This window comes from Aquila chrysaetos, chromosome 4 (assembly GCF_900496995.4).
Source record: "Aquila chrysaetos chrysaetos chromosome 4, bAquChr1.4, whole genome shotgun sequence".
In the NCBI taxonomy this organism is placed as follows: Eukaryota; Metazoa; Chordata; class Aves; order Accipitriformes; family Accipitridae; genus Aquila; species Aquila chrysaetos.
Genome location: NC_044007.1, coordinates 55017958 through 55033661, shown reverse-complemented (window position 1 = coordinate 55033661; position 15704 = coordinate 55017958). Strand labels below are relative to the sequence as shown.

Here is a 15704-nt window from a genome sequence, read left to right as displayed (position 1 = left end):
GAGGGGCGGGGGGAAGGTGTTTTAAGATTTAGTTTTTATTTCTCATTACTCTACTCTGATTTCATTGGAAATAAATTGAATTAATCTCCCTGGGTTGCGTCTGTTTTGCCCACAACCATGACTGGTGAGTGACCCCTCCCTGTCCTTATCTCAACCCACAAGCCTTTTGTTGTATTGTCTCTTCCCTGTCCAGCTGAGGAGAGGAGTGATAGAGCGGCTTTGGTGGGCACCTGGCGTCCAGCCAGGGTCAACCCACCACACACAGTTAAGACAGAAACAATGCTTTATATTCACCCTCCACAATTCATAGTTATCTATGAATTCCTTTATTTTAGTATCTCACTGAGGTCTACTAACGATGCAATTTGAAACATGCAGTACACATTTGGAAGTAGCCTATGACACAGAAAAGCAGAGAGAAAAAATGGATAGCTGTACCTTTCCTATGGTACCATCCTTTTCTCCACGAGGAGTTAATTCTGCATTACAGCAGAACCTGGCCCTAGACATTAAGCACATCTGTACTGTGCCAGGTGCTGTATGGATAGAGCAAAAACAGAGAGCATAACAAAATGAAGTGGCATAATTTGGTGGTCAACATGGTAAACTCAGCAGTTACATGTTTCTCAAGACTAATAATGTTATTACAGGAGCATCTGAGGCACTGTCAAAGAAAGAAACAGCACATCATGAAATGCTAAAAGGGAAGCTCCTTCCACAGTGGAGGGAATTCTGGTACAGGATTCAGAAATACTTAAAAGATTTAGAGACAGTTAGTTCTGCCTTCTGAATGCAAATTGCCAATGTTACGACAAAAACAGGCCTGGCAGTTTTGACTGCCCAGGAAAAATAGGGACTTCATTCCAGTAGATCTAAAAGTGGGTAGAAAAAAAGAAAATCTTTTAATTAGTAATTTAAAAAAAAAGACAGAGTGATCCAGCTGGAGAGCAATTCACTACATATATTATTGCATTACACAAAAACATCAACGAGACAACTCAGGAAGGGGCAGGAGTTATCAACCTGATGAAAAAAGTCACTATGTTGCTCCCAGAGGATGATTCCACTATTCCAGTAACTTGTTTATATTGCTGTAATTTTCAACACAAGTAGTGATTATGTTGAAACTTTTTTTTTCCTAGCAGAACTACTGCATTTTACACTAAGAGAAACAATTTAAAGTTTTATTTATCCACAAATTATTTCAGTGAATGCTGTGCCATCAGGCTAGCATCTCACGAACCGTTTTTGAAAAGAAAAATCAGAGGTGGAAGACGAGTAGCGCAAGAATAGCTTTTCTTCCTTTCTAGTGATCGCGTTATTTCTCTTCAGTTCGAACCCCCAGATGTTTGAACCACGGAGAGTTACGTGACCGCCTACAGCGGATATTGGTAGGTAGCCGTGCTTCCCTCTCCCTGTGACACGCAGAGGACACAACAGACGTGGAGGGGCAGAAAGGCACCCCCAGCCTTCAACCACAAACCCGTGCGAGAGCACCGCAGCTACCCCACAGCGAAAACGTCCACGCGTACACCCGGGCCTCCGAGAGCGAACGGACACTCGCCAGATAACCGCCTTTTAAAAATCCCGCCTAAATTAACGCCCCGGGCGCACCCACCACCCCGCCGGGCCCCACCGCTCCTCTCGCAGAGCCACGACACCGGCGCTGCGGGCGCGGGCCCCGAGCGCAACACCCCGCCGCCGGGCGCGAGCGCCCCTTCCCGCCCGCCGGGGCGTGTCCGGCGCGCGGCCCCGCCCCTCCGGGCGCCGCTCAACGGCCACGGCGCCGGCCGCCTCGCGCCCTTCCCTCAGCGCTCCTTCCCCCTCTCCCGCCCGGCATCCAGCGCGGGGCCGGGCCCGGGCCCGCGCTGGGCCCGCCGCCGTGCGCCGCCAGGCGGGGAGGGGGAGGCGCGGGGGGAGGCCGCCGGGCTCGCCCATGGGGGCGCAGGCGCGGCGGGGCGGGTGCCCGCGGCGCGGCGGGAGCGGCTCCCCGGCGCCCCTTCGGCGAGGGCCGCCCCCCGGGCGCCGCGGCGCGCGCCACCGCTCCTCTCCCCGCCGCCGCCCGGCCGCCGCCGCGCGGGCCCCCCGAAAAGGGAGATGGAGCCGGCGCGCTCCCCCCCGCTCTCCCCCCCCCCCCCGCCTCCTCCTCCTCCACGCTCCCCGGCACAGGCGCGCCCTGCTCGCACCGCGCATGCACGTACCCCCGCCCCCGGTGCGCGCGCGCGCACTGAGTGCTCGTGCAGGAGGCGGCGGTGACGGCCGGAGAGACGCGCGCAGACCCCCCCCCCCAGCCCCCCTCCCCAAATTCCCCCCTCCTCCCTCCCTCCCTTCCCCCCCCCCCTCCCCGGCCCCCTCCCGCGCGGCGGCAGCGGCGGCAGCGGCAGCCCCCCGCGCTCCCCGGGAAGTGCGGTTCCGCGCGCGCGGGTGGCAGGTAAGCGCGAGCCCTCTCCCTATCCCCCCCCCCCCCCCTCCGCCCAACGGCAGGGCCGCCGTTGCGCTGCGCGCGCGCGCGATCTCCCTCGCGCGCCCCCCTCCCGCCTCCTACTCCTCCCCCCTCCCCAGCTCAGTGCCGCCGCCTCCAGCAGCCCCGGCTGCTGACGGCCGCAGCCGTTAAAGCCCAGGCAGCTGGCGCTGGGTGAGATGGAGGCGCCGCGGGCGCGCCCGCCGCCGCCGCCGCCAACAGCTCGGAGCCGTCGCGCGCCTGCCTGCCGCGCGCGCGGCGGGCGGGCGGGGGGAGGGCGAGGAGAACACGTCCAGCGACGGATGCGCACGTTGGGGCGCGCGGGCACCGCGCGGCGGCGGCCGCAACAAAGGGGCGCGCGGCCGCGGCCTGGCGGCGGCCGGAGCCTGGCGTCGTCTCGACCGCCGCCACCGGCGGGGCGGGCGCCGCGCGAGAAGCGTTGCGGCGAGGGGGAGGGGGGCGCCCTCCCCGCGCAGCCCCGTGAGGCGGCGCGGGGCGGGGGGGAGCGCCGGGCTCGCTCCGGAGAGGGGCCGCCTGCTGCTCGCGGGCGCCCCCGACGACGGGCCGGGAGCGCGGGCGGCGCCTCCTTGCCGCAGGGCCGCGCCGGCAGCCGCGGGCCCCCGGCGGCGGCGCGGGTTCCCGCGGCGGCGGCGGCGAGCGGGCCGCGGCGGCCCGGCAGGGCTGGGCCCCGCCGGGAACCCGCCCGCGCCGCGTCCTCGCCGGCGGGTGCATGGAGCGGGCGTGCGCCCGGCTGGCTCTGCGGTCACGGGCACGGCAGTCGGCGCCGCGGCAGTGCGCCTTCGGAGCCGTGCGCGCTAGCGCGGCGAGGCACCGAGCGTGTCTCGGGCGGCGGCGGCGGCAAGAGCTGCACGAACAGTTACAACCCCAGACAAACTCCCCCTCCGCCCCGTGCCTGTGGTGGTAACGGCAGTGTAAAATGCGTGCGGGGGATGTGTGTATAATTAGAATTACCCCGCGGAAGCGGTGACCTGGTGGCAGTGGGAGTTTCCCCCGCCTTTAGTCCGTGCTGGAGGTACTCTGGTCAAGTGCCTACCGCGCTCCACTCGCAGAGCAGTACCTTTGTTTCTGTCACCAACTGCTGCACACCCCTGTGTACTTGGCGACACTGTCTTCAGCCAATTACTTCTCCTATAATTGGTTCTCACTTAGTAAGTCCCAACAGAATGGCAGCAAAATTGCACATTGTTTAACAAAACAGGGTGGGATTGCTGCTAGATCATTAGCAGTAACGTTTTGCTGTTTGCTTAAAAAGAAAGCAGCGTTTTTCCCAGCTTGCAAAGAACTCTAAACGGATCCTGTTGAAATAGGTTTGTCCTGCCCTCTTCAGTGCTGGACTGTTATGTTTTCCTGGGATGGTAGACCCTGACAGCCCAGAAAAATACACAGCGTTTCTTGGTTTTGTTTTCTTTTTGTGTATTTCAAATATTTATACACTTCCTATCTGGCTATCTCAACATCTGATTATTAGGGACCAAGAAAAGAATTTTGGCTTTCCTCAGGTTTCTTTTGTAGCCAGTGGCACTGTATGCTAAGATGCCAGACCTGCAAAGGTGTTTGGAGGGAGTCAGGCATTCGCATACCATTTTAAACACCCAGCACCAAGAGGGGAAGTTGCCTACCTGTCGTCTGCTTCCATTTCGTATATGGTCCAGGATAAATTAGGATTTAGGAAAGGAGTTCCCAGTAGCTCTGTGCCAGGCAATGGAGGATTTGTTGTGAACCAAATATTAAATTTCCCTCCTCTTTGCTGCATTTCCTGCTTCTGTCACAATTAGATGCCTGTGGGAGATTGGGATTTAGTAGTTTAAATTACGTGTTTTGCATTTTCTTTCTGCTGTTCAAGTATCTCTGTTGTTGGCGATCTGGTATCCATGGTGTCTCTTTCCCCGGTCCTGGATGCGCATCCAGCCACAGCCCAGTCTGCTGTCCTATGGAATGCTTGGTCTGCTTGCCTGACCCGCCACTAGGCTTGCCCACCACACCAATGCAGCAGAAGACTAATCGCCTTTTTGATGAGTTGCTTGCTGGGTTAACACTGTTGATTCCTGTAGATGTTTTTCAGACTTTTAGATGTAGTGCAAACTACAGGAAAGTGGAGTCAGGGAAGTGAAGTAGCCAGAGGAAAGTGAACACATGGTTTACGACAACAGTGCTATCAGATCAATTTATACAGTCATCTATCTGTAGAACCAGTCAAAATAATTGGGTATTTTCACAGGGCATTTTGTATAATTTTAAATAATTGAAAATGCTGTGTTTTAACACACAAATTTAAAACAATTTCTGGAATTGATTTTATCATTTCTTAATCTTATTAAGATCTTCTTATCTTCCTGTCTTTCAGGCTGAAGGTGGCCCATTGTAAGGACTAATCATCTGTCAAATACTTAATCATCATTTGTTCAGAAAATTTCCTGCATTGTTCATGGTAAGGCTTATATGTGATATTTCACATTTGGTTTGTTATGCTGACAAATTTAGAGTATTTCTTATACATTTTTTAGTATTAATATTTCTTTTAGCTATAAGAATGACTTCTACTGCAGTTGGATCATACATTTATTGGGAATTGCAACTTCACAGAGAAAGTTTTCATTTTGGGTAACTGAATCAATAAATATTTGAATAAATTAATATATTGGTACAAAAAATCATCCTTTATAAATCACTATGTGTTCTGTAAAGCTTATAACCTAGGGAAAGACCTTTATGTATTCACAATTTTAAAAGAATTTTAAGAGTAATGCTTTTATCAGCTGAAAGGCTTTTTCTGGTCATATTAAGCAAAAAAATTATTTGGCAATTCTTTTAGTGTGTAAATGACATCAGCTGTTGGGATTTTATGACTGAGACAATTTATAAGAATTACAGAACTTTCCCATGTCATTTTACAGGAGTTTTTCATCAGTATGTCTGAAACCATTAAATATAATGACGACGATCACAAAACTGTGTTCCTGAAAACATTAAATGAACAACGTTTGGAAGGAGAATTTTGTGACATAGCTATCGTGGTTGAAGATGTTAAATTCAGAGCACATAGGTGCGTGCTTGCTGCCTGCAGTACCTACTTCAAAAAGCTTTTCAAAAAACTGGAAGTTGATAGTTCATCAGTAATAGAAATAGATTTTCTTCGTTCTGATATTTTTGAGGAAGTTCTCAATTACATGTATACTGCAAAGATTTCTGTTAAGAAAGAGGATGTAAATTTGATGATGTCTTCAGGCCAGATTCTCGGTATTCGATTTCTGGATAAACTGTGCTCTCAAAAACGTGATGTATCTAGTCCTGAAGAAAACACACAGTCCAAGAGCAAGTACTGTCTAAAAATAAACCGTCCTATGGGGGAAGCTAATGATACCCAAGATGATGAGGTGGAAGAAATTGGAGATCATGATGACAGTCCATCAGATGTGACGGTGGAAGGAACTCCCCCAAGTCAGGAAGATGGGAAATCACCTACCACTACCCTGAGAGTGCAAGAGGCGATTCTGAAAGAGTTGGGAAGTGAAGAAGTTCGAAAAGTAAACTGCTATGGCCAAGAAGTAGAGCCTATGGAAACAACTGAATCAAAAGACTTAGGATCTCAGACCCCTCAGGCTTTGACATTTAATGATGGCATAAGTGAAGTGAAAGATGAACAGACACCAGGCTGGACCACAGCAGCTGGGGATATGAAGTTTGAGTATTTGCTTTATGGTCACAGGGAACACATTGTATGTCAGGCTTGTGGTAAGACCTTTTCTGATGAAGCGCGATTGAGAAAACATGAAAAGCTACACACTGCTGATAGACCATTTGTTTGTGAAATGTGTACAAAGGGCTTTACCACCCAAGCTCATTTGAAAGAGCACCTGAAAATACACACAGGTTACAAGCCTTACAGTTGCGAGGTATGTGGAAAGTCTTTTATTCGTGCACCGGATCTAAAAAAGCACGAAAGGGTTCACAGTAATGAGAGGCCATTTGCATGCCATATGTGTGATAAAGCTTTCAAGCACAAGTCCCACCTCAAAGACCATGAAAGAAGACATCGAGGAGAGAAACCTTTTGTCTGCAGTTCCTGCACTAAAGCATTTGCTAAAGCATCTGATCTAAAAAGACATGAGAACAATATGCACAGTGAAAGAAAACAAGTTACTACAGCCAATTCCATCCAAAGTGAAACAGAACAGTTACAGGCAGCAGCTATGGCTGCTGAAGCAGAGCAGCAATTAGAAACTATAGCTTGTAGTTAAAAGCAGGAACTTTATCAGAAGTAATATAAGAAATTAAATTGAAAAAAAATCTCTTGTTGGTATACGTTTAGACTGAGAATTATCTTTTCAAGAAAACATATTTTTAGAGGAATTGAATGTTACATAGGAACACATAGCATTGCTTGGTTAGGTATTTTAAAATATTTCAGAGATGGGTATTCTTTGAATATGAAATAGTTTTGTTGTCATTAGCAGTATAATGCACTAATACCTGATTTAATTTGAGAATATGATCAAGTTCTCTATAAAACAGGAATCATCACCAGCTGATGTTTTGTTTCATCCAGTATGGAATACTGCATACAATGTCGACATCGAAATCAGTGAGTTTTGTTTGAAAACGCTGAGATCTCAGAAAATAACAAACACGGAAAGGAAATACTTGGTTTTCATAATTGTGAAGGTGTTATACCTACAGTTTTTGAGAAACAGATGTTGATTCCCTAAGCTTTGTAATTCCCCCTTTTTTCACCTAATGTAGGTGCTAGAGGTTGGTACAACAGAGTGTAAGGGGGGACGGTGATCAAAATGAAATTGCTTCTTATTCCATTCCCTCAGATATCCTCTTATTTTAATCAAGGTGGCAAGTTTAATGAAATACTTGCTTTCCTGAAAAAACTGCATTATTCACAGTGGTCCTGGCTGCCAAAGCAGAAGGGTCGTGGCATTCACCAATCCCTTCTGTGGGGAAAAGAGTCTGCCTCGTTTGTTTCTGTGTTCACTCTTATGCAGGCCCCTGAAGATGGGACAGAGCCACACAGGAAAAAGGGTGCAGCATGGAGAAGGAGGCATGTTCCTTACTCTGACCCGGTAGAAATTAGTTAAAGCTAATACAGCCTGAGGCTGTAGTTTTTATTTTGCAGCTTTCAGTTCACCTAACCTAGCACAGGTAAGGCAAAGGAGTGTGTCTGGCAGTGCAGGCGTATTAGCTGCACTGGTGAGTGACCGGGTGTCACTGCCAGACCTCTGGAGTTGCAGAGCACAGCCACGGGCTATCGCATAACTGCCCGCAGTGGTCAGGCTGGGTTTTGTGTCCTAGCTGGTCATATCAGCTAATAGGTCCCGTTCAAGTTTAAAAACTTAGGCCTTCTGACACACCACCTCAGCAAGAGGGAGACTTCAGTGAGTGACTTCAGTCATAATTGAACCAGAATCAGTGTTCACTAATAGTCTGTTACTTAGAGTTGCCCGTTTTTTTTTTCCAGATGAGCTGGGGTAGATGCTGCTAATTTAACTGTTAACTCACAGAGTCAACAAAGTGGTCTTTGGATTGCAGTCTGCTACGTGTAGTCAACACGGGAAGACTCAGTAACAGTGGTAATGTAATTCAAAGGGATATCAAGCCTTTATTTTAAATTTGTAAATACTACAACTGTTGTCAAAACTTCATTTGAAGTTGGAATGGGAAAAAAACCGCACTCTTGGGCACATGGTTGGATAACGTTGGTCACTTGCGATACCCATAGCATATGAAAGTGTTAGACCAGTTTCTGGTAAGTTACTGTGTAGTAGATCACATCTTGCTTTTCTAAATAGAAATTGAAAATAGTGTTTTTGGAACTGTTATATGGAACTTTGATTATTGTTTTTTTGTTTGTTTGGGTTTTTTTACAGCTTCATTTTATTCATGTACTCATCAGGTTAAGCAGTTACCTTAAAATGCCAATAATTGTTTGAAAGCTGGTCTGTAAATAAAACATGAACTTAATATTTTAGAAAATGTAAACTTTGGACCTTTACCAATATATTTTTTTAAAATGTTGCTTCATTTTACATTCAGTAATATTAGTTTGTAAACAAACTATACATTTTGTATCTGTGCAACATCAGAGGATGTGTATTCATTGCATTTTATTGGTTCTCTTGAGGAACATGATAAATGACCATTGTTAAAATGTTTTACTGTATATGATCATAGATATAAAGATAGTAGGTCCAAAATGAGATCTACTTTTTTTTTTCTAAATATATTAGTCTTGCTATGTTTTCTTATCTAAAATTGTGTTCACTTTTTCTTAGATGATAAAATCGGGTTTAAGACTGTACAAAACAGATCTGTTGTGGTGAGTTCAAAAGTGTTAAAGGTGATGAAAGTAAATTTTCTCTAGGTCTCCTGTGAAGAGTGCAGGAAGTAATGAGCTTAAATTACAGCAGTGAATGTTTACATTAGACATTAGAAAAAACTTAAAGGGTTGAATAATGAGTTACTTGAACAGAATGCCTGGGGAGACACTGCAATTTCCGCTAGTGGTGATATTCAAGAACGGTTTAGACAAACATCTGTTAGGAAAGGTTTAAATATAGGTAATTCTGCCTTGAAGCTGAGGGATAAGCTAAATAACCTGTCAAGAAGAGCCTCACTGTTTTTTTTTGGAAAGTAATAAATAAAAATGGAGCTCACTGAGACAGCAGACGCTTGAATGGGAAGACAGTGCTCAAGGCTTACAGTTAAAGAAAATTGCCCTCTGACATTTGAGCACCAGCAGTCAGGCTGTGAATTTGAAATTGTTAACAAAAAGCAGGCTTGCATTAAAAGGACACCACCGAAAGTGTGATAACATTGTGTTTTACATCAGAGTAAATTCTGCTGTTGAAGCTTACAGCTCTTAAGAGTTATACAAGGTTACAGCTATAAGGGTTGCATGATGTTTGTAGCTTTTTAAAACTGGGACGGATTGATATTATACGTACTCTAATACAAAAATGTGCAGAGGCAGGAACAAATATTGCTGCATGTTCCTTGGACAGGCATAAACACCTTACATGAGACTTGGTCTTAACAGTCTGTCATGGAAACAAATTCAGTGAAATCAATAGAATTGCTCCCATGTCAAAGGTTGTGAAAGGGGCCTCGGCCTCTTGCTGGTTTTTAGCTGCTTAAGAGTCAGAAGGCTGCTGTATGTTCCCGAGACCAACAATAACAATATTGATCAAGAAGGCAAAGGCTCAGTTATTTTTGTGAAGTTGAGAATTTTATTGGCAATTTCTACTACTGCTGTCTGTTTTAAGGCTGTGAACTTACCTTTATTTTTTCTTTTTTTGAAAGCCAATAGGTAATTTTTTCTTCCCTTCCCAATTGTTTTTATTCAAGACAGGGATGAAGGCCTAGAATACTTTAGCTTAAAGTTTTGGAAAAGGTTTCGGAAAGGAAGTGTGGAGGTAACCTTAGGTGTACGTTATTGTTAATGTGTTCTAGGTTAATCCTTTTCATTGTGTACATTTTGAAGGGCTGTTAGCTTATATGTTTTGGGGGTCTGTCTGTAAAGTTCAGGTAAATCTGCATCTTAAGATGCTACTGCTCCCAGCTCTCTCCTGTCTTATGCCAGCAGATGCCATGTACAGAAGCAGATGTACATCAGCTCCAGGCCACAGAGGTTTTCAAGCATGATAAACCGTAAGCTATGAGCTCTGTTGATTGAGGAATGGGCAAATTTTTATTTTTACTGTTAAAAGAATGGCAACTTCTTTCAGAGCATATGAGAGAGTGGATGAGATTCTGTCCAATTAATGGGAATTTTGCTGTTGACTTTATTGGGGCCAGACTAGCCTAATATTCCTAAGAGGTTTTCCAACAGTGGGCAAATTAGCTAATTGGGGTGTGTGCAGGAATGACAGAATGCTATACAAACATAGATGGCTAAAACATTAGATATGGATTAATTGTTTTTCTCAGAATTAAGTAGCAAAAATTAGCCCTAAACATACACTTCTTCATCTATGGTTTGTGAAATCGGAGTCAGTTATGTCTTTAATATACATAGGATAGCAAAAACTTGGTTACTCTTTTTTGCTTATACTGAATGTCTGTCCATGTCGCGATGTTAGATGACCAAGTGGCTTCAGTCGAACTCTCCATCTATTGGAATTAAGTATACGAATAGGTGTTTGCGTGACCAGGGCTTACATGTATATAATGCAGCAACACGCTAACTGATGTGAAATGAGGTTCTTCTGGTGACCCAGATGGGTGTAGAAAGTCAACACCAGTTGAGACACTAAACCAAAGTCTTAGTTGCAAAAAGATCTAAATACTAAGGAAGTATAACCATTTAGTTAAAAGGCTTTGTGCTTTATAAGACTAAATAACTTAGAGTGAAAAGAAATATTTGAAATAAGAACTTTGCTATTCTGTGATCTTAACTGTGTGTTCTTAAAAATAGTGTGGGTTTTTTGTAAAGAGAAAAAGGAACAAAGAGAACACATTTTGAACTCTGGTATCTGATTAATTTCTGATCCAGATTGTGTTAGCCATGGGTATGCTGCTGGTTATTTGGCACAACTCAGTTTGGAAACTGTAAAAGTTCAGAAAAGAATACCTTCCAGCCCTTCTCCATTCCACACCGGCTCTTCTACCCACTCTTCTTAGGAATATTTAAACAAATGTTAGAAAATGAAACAATTCACAGTGGAGTACTTGTGTTTTCATTTTTCTGCTTTAATCTTTTAAGAAGGTTTAGACCTGGAGATCAGTTTTAAAGATGGTTGTGTGAAAGAAAATGCCTCATGCTGACTTCAGTAGCAAAAGTTTGAGGAGTTCAGTTTCTGTTTGTTCATGTAAGCTACAGAATACAAAATACTTCTCAAAGTCTTGCCCTTTAGGTACCCAAACTGGGGCTCTCTTGAAGATTGGGCCCCAATTTTCTAATCTAATTGTCTTCATGATTCCACTGAGTAAGGATATTTAAATTAATAGAGTTGGGTGAGATATAGAATAGAATATCAGATGATACCAGAAAGTCTACCCTAAGCTTAGAATATATTTTTAGGGACAGATTATCTATTATTAAGTCTTTTATCAATTTAGACACCTCTTTGTCTTACAGAAGAGACAAAGCATTTCTGAAACAAAGTACATCTACCACTAACAACATATGACTTTTCTAAACGTAAACATTTACAGATTGGTACAGAATAGGATAATTCTAGCTAGAAGGTAAAGACAGATCTAAGGAATTCTCATCTTTTTCAAACAGTTAGTCTGTAGATCACAGTAGTATGCCCCATCAGCCAGAAACGTGCATGTTTCATTAAAAATTCCATTATAGCAGTTGGTCTGTCATTTGTCTCCATATAGATCTAAAACAATTATAATAACATTCTTACTCTTTTCAGAACAGATGGAGGATTAAATGTAATACAAGAAATCTGAAATAATAGAAGAGCTAAAAATAGTGATTTATACAATATTGATATGTTTTTCAATGTATTTCTCTCCATTGTTCTTTTATATTTTTTTATTTGCAGGCCGTAATCCTTTAGATATTTATGGAACTCTGAAATGTTATGTACTTCAGTGGTTCTAATATGAACAGCACTAGAGCTCTTTAAAATAGAAATAGACTTTTGAAGTCTTACTGCTTTTTTAATAATCTGTAGCTAAGAATCTAATTTTTTATAGATAAACTTGAAAAATGTGTAGACCATATGAATAAATTTGTACCATGTCTGACCTGTTCGGTATATGTATATCAAAAAGCATGGCCAAAGCAAAATTTCTGGATACCTGTATCCCAGATTCCTTCCAAGGTATACATTTTTTTTTAAAGTCTGTAGTTCTTGAAAGAACACAAATTTGTAAAACAAGTGGTACTAACAAGAAATTGAAATTCTTACTTACTGAATGGAAATTCCAAATATATGTTCTTTTTAATGATACTGAGCCATTTTGAGTAAGTATATAAGGCAGTAACTACATATAACATATTATGCATATAAATAGATTTCAAGCTGTATCTTAATGCAGAAGTAAAAGAAATTAATGGATATAATGCATCGATTATAGATCATCTTTATGGAATCATAAAATCATGAGAGTTATTAAAATTGATCAACTTTTCCCACCAAAGCGTAAAAGCACTCTTCTGTTTTAGAAAAACATTTTCTGATGCAAACCCATTCTGTTAAAAGCAATAACCAAAAAACCCCAAACCCTACAGTGTTTACATTTGTAGTTTTCTGACCTCCTCCCAATGGCCTATTTATACATTTAAGTAATCTGCATATGCAAGCAACTTAGATGCAGGGAAGCTCAATCTTTAGAATATTTTAACAGACAAAGATACTCTCAAGTTTTCATTCTTCACTAATTAAAGGTCCATTTTTTCAGGGTCAAGGGTACCAAAAGCAGTGCTTACAGGAACAAACCACTGTAGTGGCATTGCAGATGGTTCAGACAAGAGGATGTAGTATGGCAGAACTCTACTCTGAGAACAAATACTCCCCTCTACTCTAGAAATTGGAAGTGGTGCTGATATGAGAGCCCGTGTAACTTCAGGCAGGAGTTCCTCTTCAAGGGAAGTTACCAGTTAACCGTGGATGATTTACGTATGGTTTGTACTCATCATCAGCATAACTGGGGTTTACAGAGTAGAGTTTTCAGGACTCTGTCTTTAAAGATACTAGTTATTCTATTTTGCATACTGTCAAAGCTTGTGTACAGGTTTCTGTTGTGTTTAAGGTTGCATGGGCAAAGTTAGGGAGAAGAGTTGGAGTTGAAGCAAGAATGTACTGTCAAAAATGTTCTAAACATTGCATTTATTAAACTTTAATACAAATTAAATGCAAATTTGTATTTAATGTATTTAGGGTACACTATATTTAAGAACATGTTTTCATTGCTTACATCAGTAGCCTCAGATGATAATTTGTTGATTTGTTTTCATTACCTTAACCTCTAGCATTTAGAATCAGTGTATAGATTTATTTTTCCTGGGTATGAAAGCCACACAGTATCCGTTCATGTAGCTCTATTATGCCAGAAATATCTAATTATACTGGCTGTCTGTATCTAAGCAGCATTTAACACTTTTTTCTTCACACTCGGGGATCCATCTTCTGTGTATCCCAAATAAACGCATTGTCATTCCCCCATTTTCTGCCACAAAATAACTGAAGTTTTCATGAGATCTGCTTAGGACACAAAGGAATGTTTTCTTAGATAGCAGTAGGATTTGATCTGATGACTTTGCAAAGATGTAAAACGAATACAAAGTGGCTTCTTCTGTATGGAAAGATAGTTTACAATGGAATGTTTCTCTATGTTTATTTCAAAACTTAAGCATTGTTTTTTACTTGTTTCTGTTCTGCTATAAAGCTTGTTTTTTGAGAAAAGACTATGCTTCTAAAGACAGCAAAGTAGACTTTGTATAGTAAAGCTTAATTCTGCTGAAAGGGTGAGTCTTGTTCCTTTTCCCCTCCTTTACTGCTCACAAAGCTGTCTGGTGAACTTCTGTGTCAATGCAAGGTAACTGATGAAGGTATTCAGGCAGGAGCAGGGATGAGGGTAAACAGGGAAGAGGAGGGAGCAGGACCTTCTCATTTCAGCTATAGCGAAATGAGTGACAGCTCGCTCTTAGATAGTCATCCTCTTAAAGTTTGTCTTGTCTGGACAAATCTCATTCCTAAGTTATGTTCTTTTATTCTTGTTGAATTCTTTCTTTTTGAAGGCTTTTCAGGGTGGAGAGGTTCAAGAGAAGCTGAAAAGAATTTAATCTATTTCTCCAGGTAGAATTTACTGTGCGTAGAACTATGGTAGAGCTAATATTCTGATTACTTGTTAGTATGCTGGATGGTATGTGCTATTTTGTTAACAAACTAATGGCTGTTGGCTTTGATCCAAAGATGATCTATTCTCAGTGTTCTCAGAGCACAGGAACAGCACTCTAACTCAAACGTATTTGTCTATCCTAGGTGATAACAAAAAGAGAGAAGTAATTCACCAAGGCAGTAGGCTTTATGTCCGAGGCACAGCTAAATCATGAGATATTTCCCTATTTGCACGTTAAGGGAAAAGCTAACTGAGATCAAGGGATCAGATCCATGGTGATTTAAGGCAACCAAAGTTGTGGTTGCTGCAATTTATTGTCGTGCTTTTGCCTGCAGTAGCATTCATGCAGTGTCTCATTGAACCACTTCATAGAGAGCTGAAGCACCTGAAAACTAATAACCGTTTTGAGGCATTTTTTTCTTAACCTTCTTAGGAGCCCTACGATTGCTTCAGTGCTAGGGTCAGTGGAAGAACAGCCCCAGTTTAGATCGACTTTGGCTATTGTGGAGCTGCCTTCTAAGACAGCAGCTTTCTGTTTCACCTGCCATAATAAAACTGCAAATTGTTTCTAAAAGGGGTAATGCTGTTCTCTCCTTTTCTCTCTTGCTGTTACCTTTTGCATGCACCTGTTTCCTCCATCTTGTTTGCCTCAGATTTAATGGCTTTTATGGCTTTAGAATAATTGAGTGAGTTTCTGTAACAAAGCAATTCAGTGGTTTGGTGAGTTAGTTTTAAGTTGACCTACCTTGTCAAACCAATTCATTACATTCGAGCCAAGGTAAGTGGCAGGAGCACATAGCTAGAGTTAGGAGAATTAATGGAGCAGGGCTCGCCCAACTTTGGCATCCCATTAAATACAAGGTGATGAAACACGGCACTTGTTGCAAAGTGTTTGTGAGAAGAAGCCCGGCAACAGAAAGAACCAGACATAACTCCTGTGCAATAACCACTGGTGGTAGACTTGCAGGAGAACAGAATTTGGGGTTTGGAGTTGGCGGGGGGGTGTGTGTTTTCTTTCATTTTTTATTATTTAAATTAATCTGACCCTGTTTGCCTCTCATCCAACAATCCTATGAAGCCTTGAATTGTGACAAATTGCTCAGGTTAAGCAGAAAAGAATAGTTATAAAAGACAATAGGTATTTAATTCACAGAAGGACAAAACTGTAACCCCAAAAGGTTATTATGTTTTTGCAACATAGGTTAATGTTTACAAGTATTAGAAGTAGACAATATTCACTCCATACTGATTTAGGTTTATTTTAGATCACTTACTGTGTAAAAATCATCAAATAATCTTTTAAGTTACTGCAAATAATATAAATCCAAAGTATAGGGATAGATTCTGCATTTCATTAGGTGATGTCAGCTAGACTGATTTCATGTTAAGAATTTTTTTTTCTGTCTTTCTAGTATAG

At 43.0% G+C, this 15704-nt stretch overlaps 1 protein-coding gene across 8 annotated transcripts in view; it reads left to right on the top strand.

Moving 5' to 3' along the window:
* The first annotated feature begins 1904 nt into the window (after positions 1–1904).
* The window catches only part of ZBTB14 (zinc finger and BTB domain containing 14), an 18248-nt gene continuing 4448 nt past the window's right edge, over positions 1905–15704 (top strand). Inside the window, exons 1-6 of one of the 8 annotated variants that reach the window (XR_005932177.1) lie at positions 1905–2431; positions 4827–4910; positions 5377–8058; positions 9833–10135; positions 11565–11674; positions 12848–14244. Coding sequence is in view for 1 of the 8 variants with exons in the window: in XM_030011236.2 (XP_029867096.1) it covers positions 4908–4910; positions 5377–6720 (1347 nt within the window). In the remaining 7 variants the exon portion in view is untranslated. Of the gene's footprint in view, positions 2432–4826; positions 4911–5376; positions 8741–9832; positions 11675–12847; positions 14245–15704 lie in introns of those variants that run through there. The other 7 variants (XR_005932176.1, XR_005932178.1, XR_005932175.1 and 4 more) reach the window with 7 other exon arrangements.